Source organism: Pezoporus occidentalis, unplaced genomic scaffold (genome assembly GCF_034315485.1).
Source record: "Pezoporus occidentalis ecotype Australia unplaced genomic scaffold, CSIRO_AGI_Poc_V1 ctg95, whole genome shotgun sequence".
Lineage (NCBI taxonomy): Eukaryota > Metazoa > Chordata > Aves > Psittaciformes > Psittacidae > Pezoporus > Pezoporus occidentalis.
Genome location: NW_026916315.1, coordinates 1,924,334 through 1,952,266, shown reverse-complemented (window position 1 = coordinate 1,952,266; position 27,933 = coordinate 1,924,334). Strand labels below are relative to the sequence as shown.

The 27,933-nt window shown below is 38.9% G+C and overlaps 1 protein-coding gene across 6 annotated transcripts in view; it reads left to right on the top strand.

Moving 5' to 3' along the window:
- HMCN1 (hemicentin 1) overlaps positions 1-27,933 on the top strand; it is a 190,985-nt gene that overhangs the window by 156,670 nt on the left and 6,382 nt on the right. For all 6 annotated transcript variants that reach the window (XM_062606280.1, XM_062606279.1, XM_062606283.1 and 3 more), the window contains 32 exons: positions 2,769-2,910; positions 3,947-4,091; positions 4,915-5,042; positions 5,424-5,580; positions 5,749-5,870; positions 6,073-6,237; positions 6,418-6,525; positions 6,909-7,046; positions 7,212-7,346; positions 7,612-7,881; positions 8,559-8,749; positions 9,097-9,310; positions 9,891-10,025; positions 10,498-10,688; positions 11,592-11,673; positions 12,482-12,751; positions 13,569-13,739; positions 13,945-14,115; positions 15,085-15,255; positions 16,479-16,649; positions 17,227-17,397; positions 19,549-19,719; positions 20,140-20,289; positions 20,657-20,794; positions 21,122-21,243; positions 22,739-22,976; positions 23,781-23,843; positions 24,400-24,519; positions 24,769-24,903; positions 25,363-25,476; positions 25,749-25,874; positions 26,675-26,803. In XM_062606280.1, the coding sequence (XP_062462264.1) occupies positions 2,769-2,910; positions 3,947-4,091; positions 4,915-5,042; positions 5,424-5,580; positions 5,749-5,870; positions 6,073-6,237; positions 6,418-6,525; positions 6,909-7,046; positions 7,212-7,346; positions 7,612-7,881; positions 8,559-8,749; positions 9,097-9,310; positions 9,891-10,025; positions 10,498-10,688; positions 11,592-11,673; positions 12,482-12,751; positions 13,569-13,739; positions 13,945-14,115; positions 15,085-15,255; positions 16,479-16,649; positions 17,227-17,397; positions 19,549-19,719; positions 20,140-20,289; positions 20,657-20,794; positions 21,122-21,243; positions 22,739-22,976; positions 23,781-23,843; positions 24,400-24,519; positions 24,769-24,903; positions 25,363-25,476; positions 25,749-25,874; positions 26,675-26,803 (4,954 nt within the window). The remainder of the gene's footprint in view (positions 1-2,768; positions 2,911-3,946; positions 4,092-4,914; positions 5,043-5,423; positions 5,581-5,748; positions 5,871-6,072; positions 6,238-6,417; positions 6,526-6,908; positions 7,047-7,211; positions 7,347-7,611; positions 7,882-8,558; positions 8,750-9,096; positions 9,311-9,890; positions 10,026-10,497; positions 10,689-11,591; positions 11,674-12,481; positions 12,752-13,568; positions 13,740-13,944; positions 14,116-15,084; positions 15,256-16,478; positions 16,650-17,226; positions 17,398-19,548; positions 19,720-20,139; positions 20,290-20,656; positions 20,795-21,121; positions 21,244-22,738; positions 22,977-23,780; positions 23,844-24,399; positions 24,520-24,768; positions 24,904-25,362; positions 25,477-25,748; positions 25,875-26,674; positions 26,804-27,933) is intronic.

Here is a 27,933-nt window from a genome sequence, read left to right as displayed (position 1 = left end):
TGAATGGCTTCCCAGGAAAGGTAGCTGAGAAAAGACTACACTATATATTTCCTTTGGGTATATTATGCATCCTCATATTATAGTAGTTTTTAGAAAGGAATTTAAACAGTTTGTACTGGAAAAAAATAAAAAATTGTTTGCTAATCACCATAGTTTTACATCAAGTGCATCTTTTTCACTCAGAATTCCATGTTAAGGCATCAAGTCTTTGCTGGTTGAGAGACAATTAGCAAGATGAAGATGGCTTATACAGAAATAAATTTTTACTTCCCATCCTATTCCTTGAAATCACTCAGAAACCAGGTGATTTCTAATTGAACAATTGAAGTCCAGTTATCAATAAAACTTAATTGATAATTTTCCCTCAATTGCTCTTTATTCATTAATAAAGAGGAAACAAGTTCAGCTTATTAATTGCATCTCCCTTAACAGTAATCCAGCAGTAGTCTTCATTCAAAGTTCTGCTTATTTGTTTTCCTTCTGACATGTTATTCTTCAGACTCTATTGTAGATTTAGAAGAAGGAAATATTAGTGGAAGAATTAAGAATATGGTAGGCAATTATGTCTTACTAAGTGCTGCTGGGGAATGTTATCTGTAGCACAGGAACTAGCTAGAAACAAGACTAACTTAAACATTCTTTTTCTGAATGGTGAAATAGTTAATTGGATAGTGATTTTCAAATTTTTTTTTAATGAAAGCAAGGTTGAACAACGGTTGGAAGTTCAGAATGTGAATAATTTTGCCTCAGTCTTTCAAGAAAGCTTGTGTTTTAAAAGCAGTGCTTAACAAAAATAAAGCATGAAAAGAAGCCACTGCTTTATGGTGAAAATTTATAGCAGAGCAATTGAGGAACATTATGATAGACATAGTTACTCAACTGATAACCTTTGGATTAACTTTTGTAATATTAGTTTTCTTGGATAGTGAGAACACACATGTCAGTATGTGAGGGCTGAGGCACCTTGGTTGTGTGGTATAGTCAAACCACTGCCTTAAATAGAGCAGGTGATTTCAATCTCAAGAAATATCTTCAATCCAGCACTAAATTTAAGTTATACATTTATTTCAGACATGGTACTCTTAATTTGTCGTGTACTTTAAGTAACAGAATTAGGTTTATTGTGTTTTCTACCACCCTTTTCATTCTTCAGCTTAGCTTATATAAATATATATGCTAGATAACAGGAAAACAGTGTCTTCCTGAATTCCTGGTTGCTTTCTCAACTTTGAAGAAATGTAATAGCCTACTAATACTAATCAGCTGGGAAAGAGCTTTCCTTGGGTATGGAAAGAGATGCTCTGTGGCATATTCTTGTCCTTATCTTGGAAAAATTGAGGTTTCACAATGACAAGAGAGGATTGGAGAAAGTTTCGCAGGCTGCTGTGTTATTTCAATTTAAGTCATCACTGCTTTTTGTAATGTAGCCTTATGGTGGAGGGGGTAATTCCTCCTGGTTTTGTTACCTTCTGTTGTGCAAATTTTGAGGTCTAATTTAGGCCTCTGTATGCTTAATGGTGTAACTGTGCAGCACCACCATTCTTGGTAACAGAACCATAGAAAGATCTAGCTTCTAGTAAGTAGCTTTGGAGTCCTTGTACTCTTCACTGATATGGAAATCCACACTGAGTGTTAAGAAGTAGGTAGGAACATCTTGACCTAATCTGATTTCATTTAAACAGTTGGAAAAATTGCTGAATCTGTATTGTTTCAAAGATTGGTTTCCTGACATGCCCTGAGAAGAGTGTAAGGACTATGTGATAACTTCATTGTCTGCCCTCTGTTGTCAATATGCTTCTATGTTTAGAATCCATTGGATAGGCTGTTTGTCCAACAGGAAATACTAGTTATTACACAAAATCTGACTGTCTATAATCTACTCTGGTGGTGTGTCATTTCACCTGTGGCTCTAACACTGCTGTTTATTCTGCATTGGTAGACTTCCTGAGTTGGTGCTTAGTACGAGACCAGTGTACTCTGGTACTAGTGCAGAGAAGTGCAGAACCAGCAGAGTTTCACCTATTTGTTGTAGCTGCTATTCTCAGATCTTCTACTCAAAAGAACAGATGGGAATATCAGCTTTCAACTTCACCCAAAGTGTGGGTAGCACATACTGGAAAAGTCTGAGTTTCTGATATTTTTCTACTGTTCTCTACTCAGTTAAGTTCTTGAACACTTGTAGTTAATATCGCCATCGGTCATTCATGCAGATATGACCCAGATAGGCTGTAGCAAACATGCCTTGATTAAAGGGTTACCTAGCAGGTGCTGTAGAGTTATTGTAGAGCTGAGAGGAACGGTATCCTCATATTTGAAAATGCTGGCTAGTAAACTTAGTATCTAAGTTTGTGCTTAGATCAGGACTGTGGTGTTTGAAGAACAGTGTGCAGAAACTTGTATTTCTTCTGCCTTTAGTGTGCATGGAATTAAAAAAATAAATAAATAATTCATCGTGTTCTATTAGCTGCCCCTTTCCGTGAAAACTCAAAGCCCTTGGGCTTCATAACCTAAAAAGCTCTCCTATTCACTTACAAGTCCCAGTAGCAGTTCCAAGGGGGAATCATTGCACAATGATCATTTTTAAAGCTTTGTTTACCCTATTACCTTTGCAGATGTAAACAACGTTAAGCCAGCAATACATTCAGTATCTGGTTTATCTTTGATCTTCTTTCATGGCTTTTATTACTCTGCAACAACAGAACGTTCCATCTTCATAAGGAGAAGAATAGTAAAGCTAAATTTGTCAAACTCTCTCTCTTTTCCATTAGGGAACTCCTCGAGTTCGAATCCTATCCAGTGGGCGATACCTGCAGATCAATAACGCTGACCTCAGTGATACAGCAAGCTATACATGTGTGGCAAGTAATATCGCAGGAAAAGTGACCAGGGAGTTCGTGCTGACAGTACATGGTAAAATCATGGATCCAGTCTTGTGCATTTTGAGATTTGCATGGTATTTCTGCAGGAGTTCATACAGCAAGAAAGAACTTTTAATAGTTTTTTCTAGCCCACTGTTGGCCACTTAGGCTGAGTCTAAACTCTGGCACCCTGTGTATTACCTTGTGTGTGCTACCATCTGAGTCCACAGTTGCCCTTCACACTAGAGGACCTGTTGGGGATTCACCATGGTTCACTGTACAACTGTTTGTGCTTCCTGCTAATGGAGGGTGCTCTGCATCTAGCCATCATCATGATAAAGAGTCAGGATACATCCAGAATGATGAAGGACTGAGAAATATTCTTGGGCAAATTCAGAGAAATTCTTAAAAGCACTTGACTAGGACCTCGGGGTCTAGGTTTCATAGCTGGCTTGTCCACCAGTTTTGCAAATTGAAAACTGGTTTCTTCTCTGCCCCTGTATGCAGGAGATAGTAAGATAAGGCTTGAAGGGTTGTACGCATCTAGATGCATGTCTGGTGTTACCATAGACCTGAGTTTCATTTTAAACCTATGTATTTTCCACCTCTAGTCTAATGAGAAGCTATTATATTCTCACACTTGAGTGATGATATGAAACTTTTTTCCTGTTTCTGTTCACTTCACAGGCCTGTCATATGTACCTGCATTACATTGTTCCCCAATGACTGTTCTTACTGGTCCAGCTAAAATTCTTTTTCTCCTTAATTTAAAATAAGGAAGAAAGGATATCACCATAGCCTTACTTTACTGAAGTAAATATGCTGAAACTGTCTTACTGTTTTAGCTGTATTATATCCTTTGCAGTAATTTGCAATGATATTTAGAATGCATTTCAGACAAACTTTCTTTTTCATTCCCTGCTGCATCATGGCAATTATCATGCACTACACAAAATGGTAAGAAACTTATTTTTGTCTTTGCAGCGACCCCCATACCTGTTACTACATCTGTTTTCGTGTGTTTAGGGTTCAATCATTGCAGTGTGAAGTTTTTTTCTTTAGATAACAAGCAATTTTTGGCTTTACAGTGGCTCCTACGATCCGAAGTAGTCCTCAGACTGCTGTTGTGCATATAAATGCTTCTGCTGTTCTGGAGTGTATTGCAGAAGGAGTACCAACCCCAAGAATTACATGGAGGAAGGATGGGGCTATTTTTACTGGAAACAATACAAGGTATTATCCAAAAATCAGCATAAATATTATTAATTGGTTTTTAAGAATGTATGAACCACAGAAAGATTAATTTGACATCTGTGACTCATAAATTAGTTTTACTTTCACAAATTAGAACTAATATTTGTACTATGTTCACAAATGGACACAAATGTGGAAAATATGGTCATAGAAGCAGTAATATAAAGAGGTTTCATACTTCTATTGTTAAGAAGGACAAAAAAATTCTTTGACAACCAACTATAATAATAATTCTTCTGGTATTAAAAATTTTGAACAGTAATTTAAAGATTTTGTTATTGTTATTATTATAACTATTATTTTTATAACAGTAATATATAAATATTATCTAATATATAAAACTTTTTATGTCTGTTCCAGTATCAAGTTTCATTACAGTGAATAGTTTCCATCTTTTCATTGTTCTACAGGGAAGTAGTTGGGATTTTCTAGAACTGAGCAAATGCTAAAGAATTCATTTATATTTCAAAGAAAAAAGTACAATCATTAGCTAGGCATTTTTAACGGCTAAATGAGAAACCATAATAAAGGGCTTTTGGATATTTTCTGCAAATCTGGCATCATTTATATGGAATCGCTATGTCAGCTAAATTTCATGATTTCTCTGGAAAATAGATGTGCTGGAAAAAATGAAGTTAGAATAAGTGCAACAAATGAGAAAACTATATATGCCCAAATTAAGACATCATGTGTCTAGGCTATTTGTTGTGTACCCTGAATCATGTTTTCCTTCTGCACTACCAAGATAGCCTATGGTTCTGTTGATTGCATACTGGAAAAAAAATATATGGCTTTATTTCAGATATTCCATGTTAGAGGATGGATCTCTACACATACACTCAGCACATGTTATTGACACAGGAAGATATGTGTGTATGGCAACCAATACAGCTGGCACTGAACGCAAACGAATTGATCTGCAAGTTCTTGGTAAAAGTTTTGGGTTTCGATAAGTATATGTGCTTGAAGTCCAGTCGCATCATTGTTCTTGTTCTGACAGATCATATTTTAAGTTTAGCCCCTTTTTAGCTGTTCTGCTTAAAAAAAAAAAAAAGAAAAAAAAAAAATTATATTTGTGGCCTTAGGAGTACAACCCAAATGTTTATGAAAAGAAAATATTTACTCCTTGTGCACTGGAAATAGAAAGACTTGATACATCCCATGCTGTATGTTTAGGAAGTTTACTACCGTCACTCTTTATAAAAATCAAGTAAATGTATTTGGCAGTTCAGGTCTATATAAAGGTATGAAAGGAGTCTGGGAGCATATGTATATAATTATTCTGAATAATTAAGCTTTGTTTGTCCTTAGTTCCTCCAGCTATTGCTCCTGGACACACAAATATCACAGTTACTGTAAATGTGCAGACCACTTTGCCTTGTGAAACCACTGGAATTCCAAAACCAACAATTAGCTGGAAAAAGAATGGGCATCTGCTTAGTGTTGACCAGAATCAGAATATATACAGGTGAGAGATATTTTCACTGTGGGTTTAAAATTTTCGGGGATGATTTTGGCACTTTAAAAATTTAGCCATTCTTAAATGTAATCTTTTATAGCCAGCAAAGTCAGTGGTCTGATTACCTGAGATGAAATATTTCAGTGTCTTTTACTTTCTTCTCTTTTCTTTGTTCAGACTTCTATCTTCAGGTTCCTTAGTAATCATTTCTCCCACTGTGGATGATACTGCTGTCTATGAGTGTTCTGTGTCAAATGATGCAGGAGAAGATCAAAGAGCAGTTGAACTCACTGTTCAAGGTAGAGGGAGTATTGCTATTACATCTGTATGGCATCCAGGATTTCTTGGGGGCATTCCAATGTTGAGATCATGTTTTTATACCATGCTTTTCTGATACTGATATCCATAAGGCTCTAGTATCCCCAAGAAATGCAAGTTATTGCCAAGAATTCATAAAACTGAAAAGGAGCAAGTAACCTTTACACTGATCTTCATTTTTAGTGCCCCCAGCCATAGCAGATGAAGCCACAGACCTTTTGGTGACAAAGCTGTCTCCAGTAGTGATTTCCTGCACTGTGTCAGGGGTTCCTTTCCCCTCAGTTCACTGGACCAAAAATGGCATAAAGTTGCTTCCCAGAGGAGATGGCTACAGAATTCTCTCTTCAGGTACTGTGAGTGACCGGAGCTCAGCCTCACATCTAGAAAAAATGACTTAAATAAATGCAAACAACCCCTCTCCAATTTCTTAGAATAAAAATACAGACCTCTTCAGATGGATGCTGTATTCACAGTGAAACTCTCCTGTGAGATACTGCTGTATGTTGTAACGCACCCTCTTTGTTGCAGGTGCTATTGAAATACCTGCTGCTCAGCTAGCACATGCAGGACGGTACACCTGTGTGGCCAGGAATGCAGCTGGCTCAGCTCACAGACACGTTACTCTTCACATTCAGGGTAAGACAGGAAGCTAAAGAGAAAATGCATTCTGTAAGTAAATGCTGTCGATTTAACACATACATGTGCTGCAGAATAATGGTGAGGCCAGAGTGGACTGTTACAAGTAGTGTCTTGCTCAGCCAAATTGTCTTGCAGATGCACTGATTAATCACAAAGTCACTACTCTGCATGTTACAACTCTGGTACCTTGGGTAGAGTCTCCCACTCCATGCTGCGCTATTTCATTTTTGTGAGGTTTTTTTTCCTTTGTTTTCTAGTAAGTTAAAATGTATCCGTGATGGCAAATTGCAAGAAGTAAGGCTGTATTCTATACCTTCTCAGACTCTCAGATCATGCAATTTTAGTATCTCCTGTATTTTCCTCTTAATTTTGTTCCACAGAACCACCAGTTATCCAGACTCAGCCAGGGACACTGGATGTCATTGTGAACAATTCCATTCTGCTACCATGTGAAGCGACAGGTACACCTCGGCCCATAATAACATGGCAAAAGGAGGGCATCAATATAATCACAACAGGTATCCTCTTAACTTCAGCCTACTTGCTGTAACTCAGAAACTTGTTTTCTCTTTTCTGAATGTTCAAACTTAGATATAAGGAACATATTAATTTAAAAACGAACAAACAAACCAATGAAAAAAAACCAAGCCAAAAGTTTCATACTGTGCTTATATTTGTTTTAGGAAACAGTTATATGGTTCTTCCAAGTGGCAGTTTACAGATTGCAAAATCAACTATTGAAGATGCTGGCACTTACATGTGTGTTGCTCAAAATCCAGCTGGCACTGCTCTGGGGAAGATCAAACTGAAAGTTCAAGGTAAATCATCTTTTAAACTTGTAGTGATCTACAGACAAGAAATCTGTGTATGCTTTCTGTTAGTCAAAACACAATTCTGAGCAATAGAAATGGACTTAATGCTTTCCTATTTGATGACACTGAATAGAGCCCAGGAGGCTTATTCCCTTTTGTTGTCTAATTCATGATCAAGATACGCTTTTAAGATTATTTTCACTAAGAACTGAAGCATTCCATGCTTCTTACAACCTCTAAGTATTTTGAAAATTTTCCTTATTCTTTTCAGTTCCTCCTGTTATCAAGTCTCACCTCAAGGAATACGTTGCTCCTGTTGATCAGTCTGTCACTCTGCAGTGCGAGGCTGAAGGCTACCCTGGGCCAGAGATCAGTTGGCACAAAGATGGACAACAAGTAACAGAGTCCATTAGAAGAAGAATCCTTAGTACTGGTGCTCTTCAGATTGTGTTTGTACAGCCTGGTGACACTGGCCTTTACACATGCATAGCAGCAAACTTGGCAGGGTCCAGCACTTCTAGCATGGACCTCACTGTACACAGTAAGTGGGACTGTATGGAAACATCATGCATTATTACAGCATAAACCTACACAGGGTAAGGAGCTAGGATGTAAGGGAGAAGCTCAGCAAAACTGCACTACTTAAAGGGTGGGTTTTACTGGGTTATAGTTGCTTGAATTTAGAAAGAGCTTTACATTTGTCTCAGTTTATACATCTGTTATAAGCAGTTCACACATTTCTCTGGTTTCCTTAATGGTGGTCATTGATAGGGCCTAAACACAAAAAAGAAGATCCAGACAATGGTTTCAGGTATTCAGTGCAGTATAGTATGCTTTTACAGTAGTGCTTGGATAATCATAGAATCATAGAATAGTTAGGGTTGGAAAGGACCTTAAGATCATCTAGTTCCAATCCCCCTGTCATGGGCAGGGACACCTCACACTAAACCATATCACCCAAAGCCTCGTCCAACCTGGTCTTGAACACCACCGCCAGGGATGGAGCATTCACAGCCTCCCTGGGCAACCCATTCCAGTGCCTCTCCACCCTAACAGGAAAGAATTTCCTCCTTATATCCAATCTAAACTTCCTCTGTTTAAGTTTTAACCCTTTACGCTTTGTTCTGTCACTACAGTCTCTAATGAAGAGTCCCTCTCCACCATCCCTATAGGCCCCCTTCAGATACTAATAAATCTTTTTTATATCCCTTCTCACAGTTCCACCCAAGATTCGCAGGAGTGATGTTCAGTACACAGTCACAGAGAACTCCCAGGCTGTTCTGTCCTGTGTGGCTGATGGGATTCCAACACCAACAATAAACTGGAAGAAGGACAATACACTGTTAACAGAGATAGTAGGAAAATATCAGGCTATGCCAGACGGAGACCTCATTTTGGACAGTGCTGTTGTAAGTTTCCTGAATCTAAGCTATGCCTCAACAGGTTTGGCAATAGTAAGACTCTGTTTCTCTTCATATACCCCCACTTTTGGATTAATCTTTGTTTTATTTTGTTTTCTTGCTCTTAATGTTCCAAAGTAAACATTCAGTTTTCCACTGTGGAGTAAAATCTGTAAAAAATTTAGAGTGATAAGGAAGGAGAAAAAGAAGGTCTTCAAATAGAGGAAGTGAAAGAGTTCAGATGAGCATTTCTTCTGAGTGTTTGTTCCAACATTTTGAGATTCTCTTATTGTTACAAGGGGTAGCATTGTGTAGGATGTATCGTAGTTGAATTTCCCCAACACGCTTTCTTTTAGCATGAAGATTCTGGCAGTTACACCTGTATTGCGAACAATGCTGCTGGAGAAGACACGCACACTGTCACCCTGATAGTTCATGTGCTTCCAGCTTTTACTGAACTGCCTGGAGATGTAGCTTTGACTAAAGGAGAACAGCTCAGATTAACTTGCAAAGCAACTGGGATACCAGTACCTAAAATAACATGGACCTTTAACAATAACATCATTCCAGGTAGGTGACACCGGGTTTTATAGGCCATTCTGCTCTGAAATTGTTTCCCACATCCACACAGCATTGCAATTAGTTTAGGATAAGGAAGAAATATAATCCAGAGGTAACAAAGTTGATAGGCAGTGATTGCGTGTGGAGTATCTTCAATATTGTGGAATCATGTAATCAAATTGTCTTTGAGACAAAGCTGTAAAGACGATTAATTAAGATATTGTTCTTCTTCTGCCACCAATAATGTAACACATTAAAAAAAAATCTATATTTGATGATATTTATTCAACATCCAACAACTAATGCTATTTCTCTTAAATTTGAAGAAAACCTCAGCAGTTCACAGAATGTGGATGCACAAAGCCTGAAATTAAGGGACAACTTAAGTGAATACAGGCACGTGCGCAAATGTTATAGCACTGATTTTTCTGTGCATTGCTGAGGTATCTAAGCAATTAAATGGTACAATGCCATCGAGCTGTGTTGCTAAATAGCACTGTAATTCAAACAGTCTTACAACATAACAGTCACTGAGATGTACGTATTTAAATTCATTGGAGTAACCCTTTGCTCTGTGTTCCCTCTTCAGCCCAGTATGATGATGTAAATGGACAGAGCGAACTTGTTATTGAACGAGTGTCTAAAGATGACTCTGGTACATACGTCTGCACCGCAGAAAACACAGTTGGCTCAATCAAAGCTATTGGTTTTGTGTATGTCAAAGGTATGTAAACCATCAGTAGTTATGGTTGCTGTTGGACAGCTTCACACAGCCATCTGTTTTGATAGTATAATCCTAGGATGGTTCGGGATGGAAGGGACAATAAAGATCGCCGAGTTCCACACCCCTACTACAGGCAGGGACATCTTTCACTAGATCAGATTGCTCAAAGCCCCATCCAATCTGGCCTTGAATACTTCTAGGGAGGGGGCATCCACAACTTCTCTTGGCAACATGTGCCAGTCTTGCCACCAGTAAATAATTTCTTCCTAATAGCTAATCTAAATTTATCCTCATTCAATTTAAAACCATTACACCTAGTATTTGGTACATTGTCTATGGCTAAATGGGAAAAAATAAAACAGTTTGAAATTCATACTTCAGAAAATAGGAGATGAATGATCCCTTCCAGCAAATCCAGTAAGGGCATTTGATTTTGACTCTGCTATTTCTTTGCCATTACTTGTGTTCTCAGAGCCTCCAGTCTTCAAAGGTGATTACCACTCTAGCCGAATTGAGCCCTTGGGAGGCAATGCTATGTTGAATTGTGAAGTCAGAGGAGATCCACCTCCAACCATCCAGTGGAGCAAAAAAGGAGTTGGCATTCAGATTAGCAACAGGATCCGACAGCTTAACAATGGTTCTCTCGCTATCTATGGCACTGTAGTGAGTCACTGGTCTGTTACAATGTGTTTCTGCGTTTTACTTGATTAATAAAGGTATTCCAGATCATGATATTTTGAAAGGCTGAGGCTTGATGTTTAATGCACTTTTGTTTTTACCTTTAATGAATGTTGTTTTAATTCAGACTAGAATTAGACACAAATTGTTCTGTCAAAAAAAATAAAACATGGGGCTATCCTTTAATTGTCAGACTGAATCTACATACTAATCATTGGTGTGTGAAATTGTATCCAATTACATGGGACTTTTGACATTAAAAGAGCCTCGGTTCTACAACAGGTCAGCTGAAAATCAGTTGTGTTCTCCATGTGATATCATTTGGCATCTAAGTTCCTAATGTAAATTGCAAGAAATGTTGTTTTCCCCCATAAACTCATGTCTACATTTTGAAATGGGGTTGAAAACTACAGGCAGGGAGGGACAACTTCCATTAGACCAGGTTGTTCAAAGCACCGTGCAACCTGGCCTTGAATACTTACAGGGAGAGGACATCCACAACTTGGCAACATGTGCCAGTCTTGCTACCCTCACATTCAAGAGTTTCTTCCTAATAGCTAATATAGAGGGAAGAGATCTTACTAGCTTCTTTGTTACACACTCATTTAAACTTCATTTAAACAGCTCCTTGAGTTTTCTTTTAAAAAAAAAAAAAATCCTCAGCATTAAGGAGCTGAAGGAAATAAAAAAATGAAATGCTAAAAATAATCCACACTATTAATTTAATAATAAAGGCAAAATCTTGTGGTACTCTAGAACCTAACAGTATTCCTCTGAAGATCCAGGGCATGCCAGATTGTGTTGCAGAAAATCCACTTACAGGATGTGCACTGTAAACAGAAACCATCATTACACAAACATGTTGAGTATTTGCTTTTTGTTCTTTAGAATGAAGATGCTGGTGACTACAAGTGTGTGGCTACCAATGATGCTGGTGTGGTGGAACGCAGTCTGACACTAACACTTCAGAGTAAGACTCAAATTGATAAGTTTAATTTCACTAGACAGGAGCAATATCCACCTTTCGATAGATGGATGCAGCTCCCATTCAATTTTTGAAGGTTGGGCACTGCACTGTAGGTTGAGATTCCTCTCACCTTTCATTGTTAATATGTTTAGAGTCTAGTTTAAGCTAGTGATTGAGGTCAAAGAAGAGAAGCATGTATAGGATGCTTCAAGCTCATTTTAGAAACCACCTTAGAGTAGGGTGAATCATCTTTTGAAAGGGCCTGTTTCTCTTAGCTGACTAGAGAGCATGTTGATAGGACTGGATAAATTAGACTTTTAACTTTTAAATTAAGAAAGTTACAAGACATGAATCTCAGCTTTCACTATCAATATTTTATTTTGGCAGAAAGAGTATTTTAGAATTATTTTTTCACCAGTGGTAGAATTTCTGAACATCCCTTTTCTGTGGTAACCTCAAGCATTGTTGATCTGTTACTTAATGTCTCAGCTGCCTCTGGACATAACTAAGTGCATCTTCCTGCAGGCTTTACGAAAAGCAAGACATTTAGCAATAAAGATGTCTGTATATGCTCATATAGTCAGGCCTCAATCCCAGCTTTGGCCCTCAGATTGCTTCATATTAAAAATAGCCTGTCATTATCATTTTAACTTGATATATTTTGACAGTGAAAGATCAACAATAATAATTTTAGCTAAAGTAAACTGACATCAGATTTTTTTGCCCGCATTCTGACCAGAACTCTAAATAATCAATATAACAAAAAAAAATGTAACCATGTGCCATTGCCTAAAGAAACCTTGTCTTTCAGGTCCTCCAGTCATCACTATTGAACCTGTAGAGACAGTTATAGAAGCTGGTGCCACAGCAATGCTGAACTGCCAGGCAAATGGAGAGCCTTCTCCAACCATCAAATGGTCCCGCCAAGGCCATCCAGTTGTGGGTGATGAGAGAGTGACTGTCCTGTCCAATGGCTCCTTGCGTATTGTTGCAGCACAGAAGGAAGATACTTCCGAATATGAGTGTGTAGCAAGAAATCTAATGGGATCTGTTCTTGTTAGAGTACCACTGACTGTCCAGGGTAGGTTCACAAAATATGGAATCATAGAATGGTTTGGGTTGGAAGGCACCTTAAAGATCATCCAGTTCCAACCCCCTGCTATTGAGCAGGGTTACCTTCTATTAAACCAGTTTGCTCCAAGCCCTGTTCAACCTGGCCTTGAACACTGCCAGGGATGGGGCACCCACAGCTTCCTTGAGCAACCTGTTCCAGTGTCTCACCACCCTCACATTAAAGAATTTCTTCCTAATATCTGATCTAAATTTACCCTCTTGCAGGTTAAAGCCATTCCCCCTTGTCCTACTACATTGCTTATAAAAAGTCCCTCTTGAGTATAGGATAGTGACTACCAAACTGGTAGATTACAGCATTAATAGAGGTAATATATGATCAAGATTTTATCTTATCCATATTTTATGGATATTTAATCTTACCTTCCATATACACATAAGTATACATTAAGCCTAGTCTGAGATGTCAGTGGGGTTTTGTTTCATGAAAATTTGTTCCATTATATTCATCCAGCTGTGTGACAGATCAGCATGAAGCAGTGAGAGACATAGTAATGAATGAATCTTGAGCTAGATACCGTCTTCAGAACACATATCATAACTTAATAATGCCTTTAAAGAAAAGCCCTTGTGAGCATAAGCAATAACTATTTCAGAGCAGCTGAAGTATTCTCAGAACTGTAGTAGATATTTCTGTAGTAATGAAGATGGGAAGTGAGTTCAATTTCCAAGTAATGGTTTATGAAGTGCACTTTTCACTTTGCTGTATCAATCTAAGAGAATTACAAGCAGACGCATGATACAGAGTGCCATTTTTTCCATTGCAGTGCATGGTGGATTTTCCAATTGGCTTGAATGGCAATCTTGCAGCGTAACTTGTGGTCAAGGTGTTCAGGAGCGAGTACGTCAATGCAACAACCCTCTTCCAGCAAACGGTGGGAAGAGGTGTGAGGGGCCTGATACAGATGTACGCAGCTGCCACAACAAGCCATGTCCAGGTATTTCTTTAATAAATTGATACTTTAAATGTGCCTTATGTTAAGTGCCCTAACAGTGAACTGTTATCACCACAAATATTCATGGCAGATTAATTTTGCTAAGAAGTTGAAATTAATTTTTTCTTTTGTGGAAAGGAAGAGGAAATTTCAATAAATACTGCAGAAATATTTTTTGATTAAAACTGCCGGGGTTTCTGTTTCTTAGTGGATGGCAGCTGGTCGGAGTGGGGGCTGTGGGAAGAGTGTTCGAGGAGCTGTGGACAAGGTAACAGAACCAGAACCAGAACCTGCAGTAACCCACCAGCTCAGCATGGCGGGAAGCCCTGTGATGGCAGTGCTGTGGATTCAGTCATGTGTAATATAAGGCCTTGCCCAGGTAAGAGAAGAGTGGTTTAAAAATAGCTGCACAAGGGGATTTCCATATAGGTTTCTTTTTTTTTATTATTTTTCTCCAAACCCAAATTCTTTCAGCTCATTTAAAGTTATTAAATTATAAAATAATTAATCTCCTCCTTTTTTTTTTTACAATTGTTTGTAATGTATTGTGTGGCCCTAGTTCTTGGAGACAGAAGTCACAAAAGTGCATGGAGAATTCTTATCATTTCCCCTCTTCCCCCCCAAAAAAAAAGATTTTTTTTTTATTTTACTGTTTTCCAGTACTTGTTATCCATTTCTCATAGAGTAAACTCACAACCCTCAACATATTCTGCAAAACCAGTTAAAACAGAAAAATAACCAAACCCACCCAAGCAACTATTAAAAAGCCATGTAAATCATGATAGTTTAAGATATTATCTGTTCATTTTCCCCTGTTGTTTTATAATTTTCGGCCACATCTTTCTCCTAAGCTGAATGTTCGGATTTCTTTCCTGTCTTGATTTTTCCCTTTCACCCTGGCTCTGCTACCACTACAATGCCAAATGTTCCTCCTAAGATTTATTTCTCTAGATCTTGGCTCCTGCTTACTGGTAGTCACTGAAGCTGTGTGCTAGTTTTTAACTAGCATGGCCCTTCCCCTGCTGAAACCTTCAGCCTAGTACAGGACAGTCAGACACAAGACAGGTAACTTATGAAAACACCAGATCTGATCAAGTGTTCAGTTCTGGTGTTCCAAGACTGTAGTAAGGTGAAGTGATGTATTTGGAAAACGAAAAGGAAATAATCTTTTTTGCAAAATGCTGATACGTTTTGGCTATTGCTCAAGGCAATGGCATTTTCAATGGCTTATTCAGGGTATTTATTGATATTAAGCAGCACAACTTTTTGCCTTAGGCTATGAAGCTGTAATTTCAAGTTAGAGAAGCTGTACAGTTTCAACAGTTTTATAGCTGTGATGCCTTTGCAGTTGATGGTGAGTGGAGTTCTTGGCTGCCATGGGGTCCTTGCAGTGAGACTTGCGGGAAAGGTACTCAGACACGACTGAGGCTTTGCAATAACCCTCCTCCTTCACACGATGGATCATACTGTGAGGGGTCTGACGCACAGATGCAGGTTTGCAGCAAGAGACGCTGCCCAGGTAAGATGCGTTGGACACAAAGGGAATGATGACAGACTTGTAATTTCCTTTCCAAATTCTACTCAATTTATATTGAAAGCTTTCCAGTTCTGAAAGTGCAGTCCCTGAAAAAATTTCATTCAAGCCTTTAATTTTCACTGGTCCCTGCCACTATCTTTAGCACCCCACTATAGACCTAACATATGGGATTTCTTCTCCTGTCCTTGTCTCTCTTCTCTTACCCTGTGACTGTGCAAAAGCAGCATTTAAAAACCTTGACTGTTAAATTACAGGTTTCCTAAACATTTTTTTCTTGGTTCTGTTATACATTTATCCTGTTCTTCCACATTTCAATGAGTCCTTCATGACTGAACAGGAGAACTCACAGTTTTGAAATACAGCCTCTGTATTTGGCTGCAGGGATAATGAGAGGAAAATTTCATTAAGTGGAATGTGCAGTAGTTCAGACTAGATCCTTCTGGCTTTGTGCTCCATTTTGCACATGCCAGACCGTGTGCTGAGTCCCCACTATAACTATAAATGCGTAGAGGAGAATACTGCCCTTCTGGTAGTTAAGCAAGTGAGGGTTCAATGTTGCACATTTACCTAGCTTCACATGCTGCTGCTTGAGGATGTGCTGCTTACAGATAGTTTGTGACTAATTGGCCTGTTCTCAGCCAACAACTTGAGTGCTCATGCGGATGTAGCTGTAACAGTTTGTCCCACCATGTCTTAGGAGATCAAAGACCCTACTACTCAACTGCTTAGACCTGATCTAAGAGAGATAATTTTGTAATAACTCCTACGAAGAGCTGAGCCAGTAAATGAAAGGTTGGTTAGGAAGGAGAAGAGTTACATCTTAAGACAGTGCAGCTGCAACCAGAGGAGGGTGCACAGGTGAAGGCTGGGGCTTTGGAGTAGCACTTGTGCCAGCCCAGTGTGGTAATTTCAGGTACTACTTTGTACATGGTTCAACTTGCTTACAGGTATCTAAAAATGGGAAAGTGTCTGAGCTTGAGGACTGAGTGATCCCTGACTACGTTTCTGGTCAGGCTTATAGGTTATTTAAAAGACAGGTCAGGCCTTTCTCCAGCTTTACTCCCAGAAATCCCTATGTAGCTGAGATGTTCTAGAAAGAGAGTCAGTAACATCCTACATCAGTTTTACCTGATGTAGCACTGATTTACTTTGTTATTTCTAATGTCAGAGACACTAAGTGAACCATGCTATGCCTTTCTCACCAGTGGATGGGAAGTGGGCCACATGGAGCAGCTGGAGCACCTGCACTGTGTCCTGTGGAGGAGGAAGCAGGCAGAGAACGCGTCACTGCTCAGACCCAGCCCCACAGTTTGGGGGTCACAAATGTGAAGGAAATGACATACAAATTGATTTTTGCAACAGTGATCTTTGTCCGAGTAAGTGCTTTGAATTAGGCTGCTTATCCACTCACTGGGTTTGTATATATGCATGAGAGGAACAAAGCCCTCAACAGATCATAAACTCTCACAAAAATTAGGGGGGTCTGAACACAGGCAAGCGGTATTAGCTGCCTGGCAAGAGTGAAAGCATCTCTTCATCATTCAATATGACTGGGGCACTCCAAACTTAACTATTAGGAGGACAAACAGCTGCTGGCCATAAGGTCCTGCTAGACTGTCAGATGTCACACACCTCTCTAAAGTGACAACTGTCCAGTCAGAAAGCACTGCAAAGTGTATTTCTTTGTATCTCACAGTAGGATGCAGTGACTCATTTAGTTAATAATATATGCTGCACACTTTCTTACAAACAACGATATTCTGGAGTTACTCAGAAATCACTGGGTGCTGGACAAGGTAACTTTCTTAGATCTTTAACTGTCTGGTTCTTTTTATTTTGGGAAAATATATGAACAAGTTACTCTTCAATATAAATATTTTCCTAGCTTGACTTTCTGGTTTTAAGTATCTGTTGTTAAGAGGAAGACAGATAAAATCTAGCATATTTTTACAGTTCATGGAAACTGGGGCCCATGGAGTAGCTGGGGAGCTTGTAGTCGAACATGCAATGGAGGCCAGATGAGGCGATACCGGACCTGTGACAATCCTCGCCCTGCCAGTGGTGGAAGGGCATGTGCAGGGGCTGACATGCAGATCCAGAAGTGCAGCACTGACCTGTGCCCCGGTGAGTGCTCAGACTAACAGACATTAAATGCAGCTTTCAGTGGAAGACATCAAGGTATACATAACATAAGCGAGATTTACATATTATGAAAGGAATGTAGAGCATTCTGTAACTACTTGCAATTTAAATTTAATACAAAATAATAATCCACTCTCACTTTTTTCTTTAAATGACTGTCACCTTACAAAGATTTCCTCCTTCATGCTTTAGATTTCCCCAAAACAAGACAGAATGATAGACCTCACCTAGAGTATTGTGTGCAGTTCTGGTGTCCTCAACATAAAAAGGACATGGAACCATTGGAACAAGTCCAGAGGAGGGCCACGAGGATGATCAGGGGACTGGAGCACCTCCCGTATGGAGACAGGCTGAGAAAGTTGGGGCTGTTCAGCCTGGAGAAGAGAAGGCTGCGTGGAGACCTCATAGCAGCCTTCCAGTATCTGAAGGGGGGCTATAAGGATGCTGGGGAGGGACTCTTCATTAGGGACTGTATTGACAGGACAAGGGGTAACAGGTTAAAACTTAAACAGGGGAAGTTTAGATTGGATATAAGGAGGAAATTCTTTCCTGTTAGGGTAGTGAGGCACTGGAATGGGTTGCCCAGGGAGGTTGTGAATGCTCCATCCCTGGCAGTGGTGTTCAAGACCAGGTTGGACGAGGCTTTGGGTGATATGGTTTATTGTGAGGTGTCCCTGCTCATGACAGGGGGGTTGGAACTTGATGATCTTAAGGTCCTTTCCAACCCTAACTATTCTATTATTGTATGATTCTATGATTCTAAACCTAGAAATAGCATATGAAAATCTCTCCTACATCTAGCAATTCTCCTTTTTACAGTAAATACAGTTTATAAGGCTCCCATATAAACTCTCTTAATGTATTCCAGAGCAGGGAAAAATGCTAAGTTCAAATGCTTTAAACAAAATGACGATAAAAGCAGTAAATTGATTTATTGACAATACGTAACTAAGGGGTAATTGATGAACTTACACATTCAGGATCAGTGTCAGCAATACAGAAGATAAACCACAATGCTAGAGACTTATTAAATGCCTATAAATTTCTAAACACACTTCTATAACTCTCCCCAAAGGTATTGTTATTATATTATTTTTAATTCTGATTCAATAGTTTTTAAAATCATTAAATCCCTGATCCACCTGTTGGTTGTTCTGATGTTCTTCAAGTAGTCTGATTCTTGGGTACGTGAGCATCTATATACTTTCACAATCAGGTTCTCCAACCAGGCAGTGGTATCTTGCCACAATGCAGCAGCCCAGATGGGTTTACCACAAGCCAATACTACAAAGAACCATGAAATGATAACCTTAGTCCAAGGCCTCAGCCCGGCGCCACTCACTGGGAGTGAGTGAACAAGCTGTCTGGCTAGGGTTTAAACCACGACAGTTGGGTACCAAAAAGACTGTTGTGGTTTAACCCCAGCCTGCAGCTAAGTACTATGCAGCCACTCATTCACTCCTTCCCTACCCCTGGTTGGATGCGGAGGAGAATCAGGGGGAAAAAAAAGGTAAAACTTGCAGGTTGAGATAACAACAGTTTAATAATTGAAATCAAGTAAAATATATCAATTATAATAATAAAAGGAAATGGAGAGAGGGGAATAAAAGTCAATAAAAACAAGTGATGCACATTACAGCTGCTCACCACCCACTGACTGATACCCAACCCGACCTGAGCAGCAGTCACTCCTTTATGGGTAACTCCCTCCAGTTTATATACTGGGCATGACGTGCTGTGAATACCCCTTTGGCTAGTTTGGGTCAGGTGTCCTGTCTCCGCTTCCTCCCTTCCTCGCTGGCAGAGCATGAGAGGCTGAAAAGTCCTTGATCATGGTAAGTGCTACTAAGCAACAACTAAAACATCGGTGTGTTATCAACATTGTTCTCAGACTAAAACCAAAACACAGCACTGCACCAGCTACTATAAAGAAAATCAGCTCTATCCCACCTGAAACCAGGACACTGTTGGGAGAAGTGTTCCTACTCGTCCTACACATTATGGTGTTTTTGTCATCCTTTGAGCGATTTCTTTAACACATTGATTCAATCAAGGAATGACACTAAAGCATCACTGATGCAGCCTGAATCATTTAAAATGACAAGTTGCTTTCTTCATTCTTTATTTATTCAGTGGATGGAAACTGGGGGCAGTGGCAAACATGGAGCCAGTGCTCAGCTTCTTGTGGAGGAGGAGAGCAGACCCGAACACGCCTGTGCAGCAATCCAGCTCCATTAAATCGTGGACGTCCTTGTCCTGGAGACTCCTCCCAGATATCCAGGTGTAATACCCAAGCATGTCCTGGTGAGTTATTTACAGCCTGCATGCAATGAAATATTGTGTAGCACTCCTAACTCTTCTGTACCAATTCAACTGACTTGATTTCAATTTTTTGGCTTAAATCTCCCCTGCAACTTCAGCAGGAATGTTTCTTTTGTTAGCTTTTTACATAGCACGAGAGTAGGTTGTTAAACAGCTGTTATTTCTCAGAGGTGAGTGTGTAAGGTGATTCCTGTGTTACAGTGAATCTACCTCAGACCGCATATACAGAGATACTGTTGTTTGCAGGTTGTATTCTTACAAATAACATAGTAACATATGCAGAAACATCCTTACTCGTTAAAATGCTGGACAATAGTTCTGAATTCTCTCACTCAAGATACCAGGCAGCAAATTTTTCACATGGGCATTTTTTTTCCTTCCTCCTACTCCTCCCCTACACAGGTGGGCCTTCACGTGCCAAAGGCAGCATCATTGGCAATATTAATGATATTGAATTTGGAATTGCTTTCCTGAATGCCACAGTAACAGACAGCCCTGACTCTGAAACTAGGGTAATACAAGCAGAGATCACAAATGTACCTCGGAGCCTTGGTAGGTTTTATTTTACTTTTTATCACTTTTGTTCCTTGGGCCAGGCTGAATTCTGTGCAGTCAGTTTTCACCACTTAATTTCATTTGTGCAGTCGGTTTTCACCACTTAATTTCATTAAGTCTCTCTGAAGAAATGAATCTAAACTTTTCATAGGCAAGGAGTAAAAAGGAATCTTCAGTATTTACTTCTAGTACATTACTATTTGTAAAATGATTCCTCTGAATATACCAATACATGCTTTTTTTTTTGTCTGGTTTAAATCCTCAGGGTTACTCTAGTTTTAGGTCTTCATATTCAACCCCTACTGATGCGGGCTGATTGATGTTAGAAAAAAAGCTCTCAAATGTTATGTCACATTTCTTTCAGGTCCAGCAATGAGAAAGCTCATTTCTGTACTCAGCCCAGTTTACTGGACAACAGCGAAAGAAATTGGAGAAGCAATGAATGGGTTTACACTCACTGATGCAGTCTTCAAGAGAGAAACTCAAGTGGAGTTTGCAACTGGTTAGTTCACTGTGATATACCAGCTCATTCTGTTTCCAGTGAGCTTGAGAGATAGCATATTTCTTCAAAAATAGCACATAACTGTTACTGAACTTTGAGTCTTGTGCTTACACCAGTGTTTTCGGAATGACATGGCTTTCTGAGGCTTAAATACAGTTTTTAGAGCTGCCATTTGAAATGTAATGTTTTTTATTACTGGCATGGTATGCCTTAAAAAAATACGAGTATAAAATAACTGGTGGGGGAATCCCAATTCAGATACTGTGTGGCTAACATAACTCTCTGGGTAGAATGTTTTATGAATCAATGTGCTCTTGAAATTCATAGGTGAGATTCTGCGGATGACTCATATTGCTAGGGGTTTGGATTCAGATGGATCTTTGCTGCTGGATGTTGTTGTGAGTGGCCATGTGCTGCAGCTCCAGTCAGTAGCTGATGTTAACGTGAAGGTAAAGATGCTCAAGACACCACCTCCTACTCTCATCAGTACACTTCCTCCCTCTTCTGTATTAAAGCAGTAGACACTGCTTTAGTCCTGAAAACTGTCGTATGTAACTTGTTTTGTGTCTGGTTTAACTGACAGATGTTAACATTGCCTTTGAAAACAAGTTATCATCAGGAAGGTAGTATTGGTCAACTTTTTTAGATGTTAGAATGTAGTATTGAGAGGTGTCTTCAGGGCTCATTACCACACGCAGGCATGTCAGGTGTTGCTTTTGACAGAGCTATAAAGGTGCATCTTAAACCTCTCTGACTTTCTGGCTTCCCCAAGGAGGACACCAGCTCTTTTATACCATGGCACCTTGGTATAAAATGTACTGATAATAGTCTACAGCTACAGTTATGCATATGGTGACAGAGAAACATTCCTGTGTCTGATAAAGTTGCAAAGACAGGGATTAATAGATTCTGATTCAGATTACATCACAAGGTATTTTATGTTTTCTTACCATACACATTGCTATGGTGCTGATAATGATGCGCTTCTTTCTCTGCTACAACATCAAACGTTTGTCTTGCGGAGACATCTATTATGGCAAACAGTCCTATTATGCAATCCATCTGAAATATTTTACAGAATTTGCGTTTTCAAAGAATGACACTTCTCTATGAACTTTTCTCAAGACTGATTAGAGGGCAGTTTGCATGGTCGTATAGCAAAACGTTATAAACATGCTACTGAATTGCTCTGCCTGTTTTTTCCAGCAGATATTCTCTGCTGCTCATAGTAAGATAGCTTCTATCACTGACCTTGTACTCCTGATAGAAAGATGGAGTTCAAAGGAATTATTTTTGGTGCAGTGTAAGACATGAAAAATATTTTGCTTATACCAATATGTGGTATAAAGGTTTTGGTTTAAAATCAGGCTCTTGATAATTGGATTTACTGTAAAAGAAAGAACATTCTCTGAAGTTGTCTCTGTAAAGGTGAGAATCAGTCAGTGGTAGGTAACCAGTGAAAATATTTTAATATATTAATCCCACAGTATAATAAATATAGACTAAATTCTTGATATTTTGATACACTGCAATATGTAGCATGTCCAATATTTATATTTTTTCCAGTGGCAGAATTTTCTCTTATTGTTTAGCTAGCACATTGTCAGCATCTTACTTAGAATATGAAAAAAATATTTAGCTCTCAAAAGATTGTTACTGAACAGTAAGATCATTTTCAGGGTTTGGTTTTTTTTTGGAAATGCTATGCTGTGGCCCCCATCATCAGGAAGCTCAGTACCACAGCCTGTTTCTTATTTAGAGAAATATACCAGATGCTGTTAAGATTCAACAATTAAAAGTAAAGTAATTATGTGTTGTGTGAAATACACTTTGTTCAGCTGTTAAGACCCCTTCTCAAAATACATTTCATATCACTTTAAAATGCAAAGACCACAGTGGTATTGGATATACTCAGTTCCTGAAGCCTAAATTTTGCTGTTTCAGGATTACACCGAAGACTATATTCAAACTGGCCCTGGGCAACTGTATGCCCATTCTACTCGTCTCTTCACTGTAGATGGGGTTAGTGTTCCCTATACATGGAACCACACTATCATGTATGATCATACTAAAGGAAAGATGCCTTTCTTGGTGGAAACTCTCCATGCTTCGTCTATTACAACAGAGTACAACCCACTGGAAGAAGCAGTGGCTTTTAAAATCCACGCTTCCATTGCAAAAGGTATTGTTCTGCTCTTTCACAGAAAGAAAACAATGGAAAAATAATATCCTGTCTTTGCAGATTCCATTACTTACATGCTCAAAAGCTGTTATGGCTTTGAAAGAGGAAATTCTGTGAAACTTGGGTGACTTTATTGTAGATCCTGGGATCTACATGTCTTGTTAATATACTCATAGACTAATATGTAAAAGCTATTGCAGTTTGCACTTACTATGTCTGTAGTTCTCATTGATGAGGTATGTCTGCTTTTGTTGACACAGCTAATAGCATCACCAGTAGCTTCAGATATTCAACCTAAAATATTTTCCCATTTCTTTGCATGTACCTTTCATTCTGTTAAAGAAGAAAATTCAAAATTCAGTACAAAAATGGGTAAAATGTCCTAAGTCATTCCTCAGATTGAACTTCTCTGGATTATTCGGTATATACAGAAAACACGATACTGAGCTTCAGCTTGATAAATTTACTGGTACTTTATGGATTTTTATTTTTTTTTTATGTGAAGCAAAATGGAATAGTCTTTATTCTTTTAATAATGAAAACTTTATGGAGGAATTTTGGAGGTTGTACCACGCTTGGATGAAACTTCCTGTCACCCTAAGGGACACCCACACATGCACTTGTTTAAGGTTTTTCAAAACCCATGAACTATAGACTTTCAGTGCCCAGAAAGAACACCCACTAATAAATCTTTTATAAACAGGTGGGCTGTAATTCTTAATGTTAAAGTGTCGGGGTTTTTTTAAAGTAATAAATTGGCCATATTTTCATCCACAAGTAACATGTGCTTTCTTTGCTATGCAGGAGATCGTAGCAACCAGTGCCCTGCTGGGTTTGATTTTGACTCAACTGGGCCTTACTGTTCAGGTAATGATGTGACAAGCGTAGTGTGTAATCACAGATTCACAGAATGATCTGGGCTGGAAGGGACCTTTAAAGATCATCCAGTTCTAGTCCCCCTGCCATGGCCAGGAATGCCTTCTGTTAGACTGGGTTGCTCAAAGTCCTGTCTGACCAGAGCTTGAACACTTCCAATGATGGGGTATCCACAGCTTCTCTGGGCGATATGTTCCAGTGTTTTGCCATCTTCATCATAAAAAAAAAAAAATTCTGTATTTCCAATCTAAATCTACCCTCCCTAACCTATCTGTTCTGTTGAAGAGATTCTCTGAAAAAGATTGTATCAGACTTTCATTTGTCACAGTAGTAATCCAGTTCTGCAGAGCTAAAGCAAGATTCCAGCAAGCTGAGTCAGTGTAGTTTGGTAACTGTAAAAATAAGAGTGGAGAACGCACTGCTGAACCATTTCTATGAAGTTGACCTATTATTATATCTAGCTTTGCCCTGTGGGCTTTACCAGATACATAACCCTTAGCAAGGTTTGTAAAGTCTTGTGAAGTCTCACTGGTTTTCCTTGTTCCAGATGAAGATGAATGTGCTGTGAGAAATCCTTGTTCCCATACCTGTCATAATACCATGGGTTCTTACTACTGCTCCTGTCCAAAAGGCCTCACTATCTCTGCAGACGGTAGAACATGTCAGGGTAAGATAAGCATTGCTGTCAGCAGGCTGAATGCAGAAAGCCCCATGGCACTTAAGCTGCTAGGGAAATGTTCTGTTTGGGCTGGTCTATTTTCTCATTGTAAAAATGTAATCTATTGGTTGTATTCTAATTATTTAATATATGAATACATTTGCAATCAAGTATTTCGTAGCTGATCATGCTCAAGACCCTGCTTTATCTGTGTTTCATTTTGACATAGTGAGGTTTACAGCTTGTTTTTAATTACAGATATTGATGAGTGTGCGTTAGGTGGGCATACCTGTCATGCTGGTCAGGACTGTGAAAACATCATTGGCTCATACCACTGTGTGGTGAGATGTGGGAACGGCTTTAGGAGGACAGCTGATGGATTTAGTTGTCAAGGTATGGATTGGTCCTTGGTTGTTAGTTTTCATAAGCTGATAATGCTGACTTTCATAGGAGTGAAAGTAACTTTTTAAAAGATGCACCTCCAAATACAGTGTCTTTGAACCTTCATTATTAAGATTGTGTTGGTTTGATTTTTTTTCTTTTTTTTCTTGGTAGCTTTTTTGTTTTGTTTTGTAGGGTGTGGTTTTGTTTTTTTTTAAAGCCTTTTGCTTTGTCCATCCTTAGAAATAGATTTAAAATCCTATCAGGGAATAACCTAACATTCTTGCTTTTGTGTTCCATGTGCATTTTCTTTTACAAAGAAGTGAGAAGTGAACATTTCTGAACATACTTCAATAGTGTAATACAAATTAAATCAGAGTCCAGAATATTGACTCAACCAAAATACTGTTCAGGTAACTGATGACAAGGCAATTCACAACTATGGTATCAAGGATTTGTATTGTTCAACAGATGTTAATGAGTGTCAAGAGTCCAACTCCTGTCACCAGCGTTGCTTCAATACTATAGGAAGTTTCCACTGTGGTTGTGATCCAGGATACCAGCTGAAGGGCAGAAAATGCATGGGTATGAATGAATTTTTGAATGTTCATTCCCTCTTTCCAGTGGCCATAGTTCAACATTTGTTTATTGCTGTATTTGTTGTCGGAAACCGTTATAAAAGAAAATCCTACTATGGATGATAGTATGTATTCTGAATTTGTTTGTAAAGCAATACTAAAAGCTAGGGTAAGTGGGAATTGGGCTGATTGACAAATATGAATGAAATAAATTCAAATGCATATACATAAATGACTGAGAACATTTCCATTCTTGCCTTTTTTTTTTCTTTAAATAAGATGTAAATGAGTGCAGGCAGAATGTATGCAGGCCTGATCAGCTTTGTAAAAACACCCGTGGTGGCTATAAGTGCATTGATCTGTGTCCCAGTGGAATGACCAAAGTAGAAAATGGAACTTGCATTGGTGAGTAAAGTGCTAATGTAATGTATAATGATGGTAAACATAGGTACAACAACGATGTTTGGGTTTTTTTTAAATAATCTTGGACATAGTCTGGCTCCAGTTATTAAGACTTGCACATATTAAAGGCATCAACTTCTTTTCATTTACGAGAACATATGTATTTAACTTTCTTGTAATTGTTATTTAAAGAATAGAAGTATTCTTGCCCCTTCCAGCTTTCCATTGTTTTTAGGAAAGAACAGTAAGGCTTTTTTTCCTCAGCATCTTTTCTGCATTGTCACCTTGAATTCTACACATCCTTCATTGACTTTTGTAATGTTTTGTTCCATGTGTGAACGCTTCTTTAGAGTTTGTCTCAGTGGCTCTGAATCAAGATCACAGATCCTCGATGCTTATCAGGGATGCATTTAAACACAACCAATGTTATATATACTACCAAATCTTTTTTTTTTCTAGTGGGATATGACAAGAAGAGGGATTATGTCTCGTTTCAGATCACATTGGAAACCTCAATTAAAAGTTTTAACAGAAAAAGTGTGTGTAAACGCAACATGGTTGACAAATTTATCTATGTACCTGCTCAAAATCTGCTTACAAATTACAAATTTGTAAGTGATTCGTAAGACAAACTGTTATAATGTCTAGTCATGGCACCAGGTACAAAAAGTGCATGTTCAGAGGCCACGTCTATCTAGAGGGCCAAATTCAATAGTGCTTAACTGCATTCCTTCTGCATCAAGTAGTTTAAAGCTGTACAAAGTTTCAAGAAAAATCTGAATCCCTTGCCTTGTTGCTTGCAGACGTTGATGAATGCCAGGATGGAACCCACCAGTGCCGCTATAACCAGATTTGTGAGAACACACGAGGAAGTTACCGTTGTGTGTGTCCTAGAGGATACCGGTCCCAGGGAGTTGGAAGACCTTGTGTGGGTAAGCTATCCAGTCACATTAGTATCATGTATTTTCTGCTGCTACTTTGGGCTGGGCTTTCTGTTGGAGCATATCCCACAATGTTATCAAGACTATGCTATATAGACAAATCTGCTCTGAAGTTCAGAATTGCCTATCTAAAACAAAGCAACCCATTCAAAACAAATAGTCAAAACTGAATGATTCCAAACAGAGATTTTTAGAGATCCATACTGTGAAAACAAATCATACAAGGGTCTTGGAGTGCTGGTGGGTGCATGCGACAAGCTACCACTCCACAGGAGGCTTCATTTATAAAAATCAGGTCAGACGGGTTAGTTGATTAGACAGTGAAATGTGCCTGGCTGTGTACCCTGGAATGTACTGATTCACACCTGAAGGCAGTCAAGCAGGAAATGATGTGTATTCCCCTAATGGAGAACACCCAAAGGAAGTGTGTTGCAAGAGGCACAATACACACCCACCAGCTAGAATTGTGAAGGGTGTTCCCCATATGGGTTAAGTAGAGGAAGCTGATACCCATTTATCATCCAACACTCCCCTTTCTGGTTTGGGTGGATCATAGTAGTGAAGGAGTATTTCTCTCAGTCACAGGCATCCTGACTTTGTAGTTACTCTCCTATGTTATCTATGTAGAAAATTCTGGCATAAGAATGTGTAGAGCTTTCTCCCACACACAGAGCCTTAGCATTTGAAGGATATCTCATAGCTCTAATGTGTATAGTAGGACAGTGTAATGTATGGTGTTAGTGCAAGTGCATAAAACAGATCCCCTGGTATTTAATAGCTCTCAGGATGGCACTAGGATCATAGCGATTCACCCCTTCCATATTTATGTAGAATATTTAAAATATAATAGCTGATCCACCCTGATAATGATTTATGAACATTGGTGTATGACACTAAGTGAAGTTTGTTTCAGTTGTTCACATGTATCGTATCAGAGAAGCATTCCTTCATGGTGACTTCCTCAAGATTAGCTTTCCTAAGAGATAAAGAGCTGCTTTGGAGAACAGAGCTTTTTCTTTTAAACAACTGAAGATTTTGGACTACCACAAGCCAGGAATTTATTTTGGGGTTTTTTTGTTTGGTTGTTTTTTTAAATTAAAGAGACTAAATTGCAGTAAGGA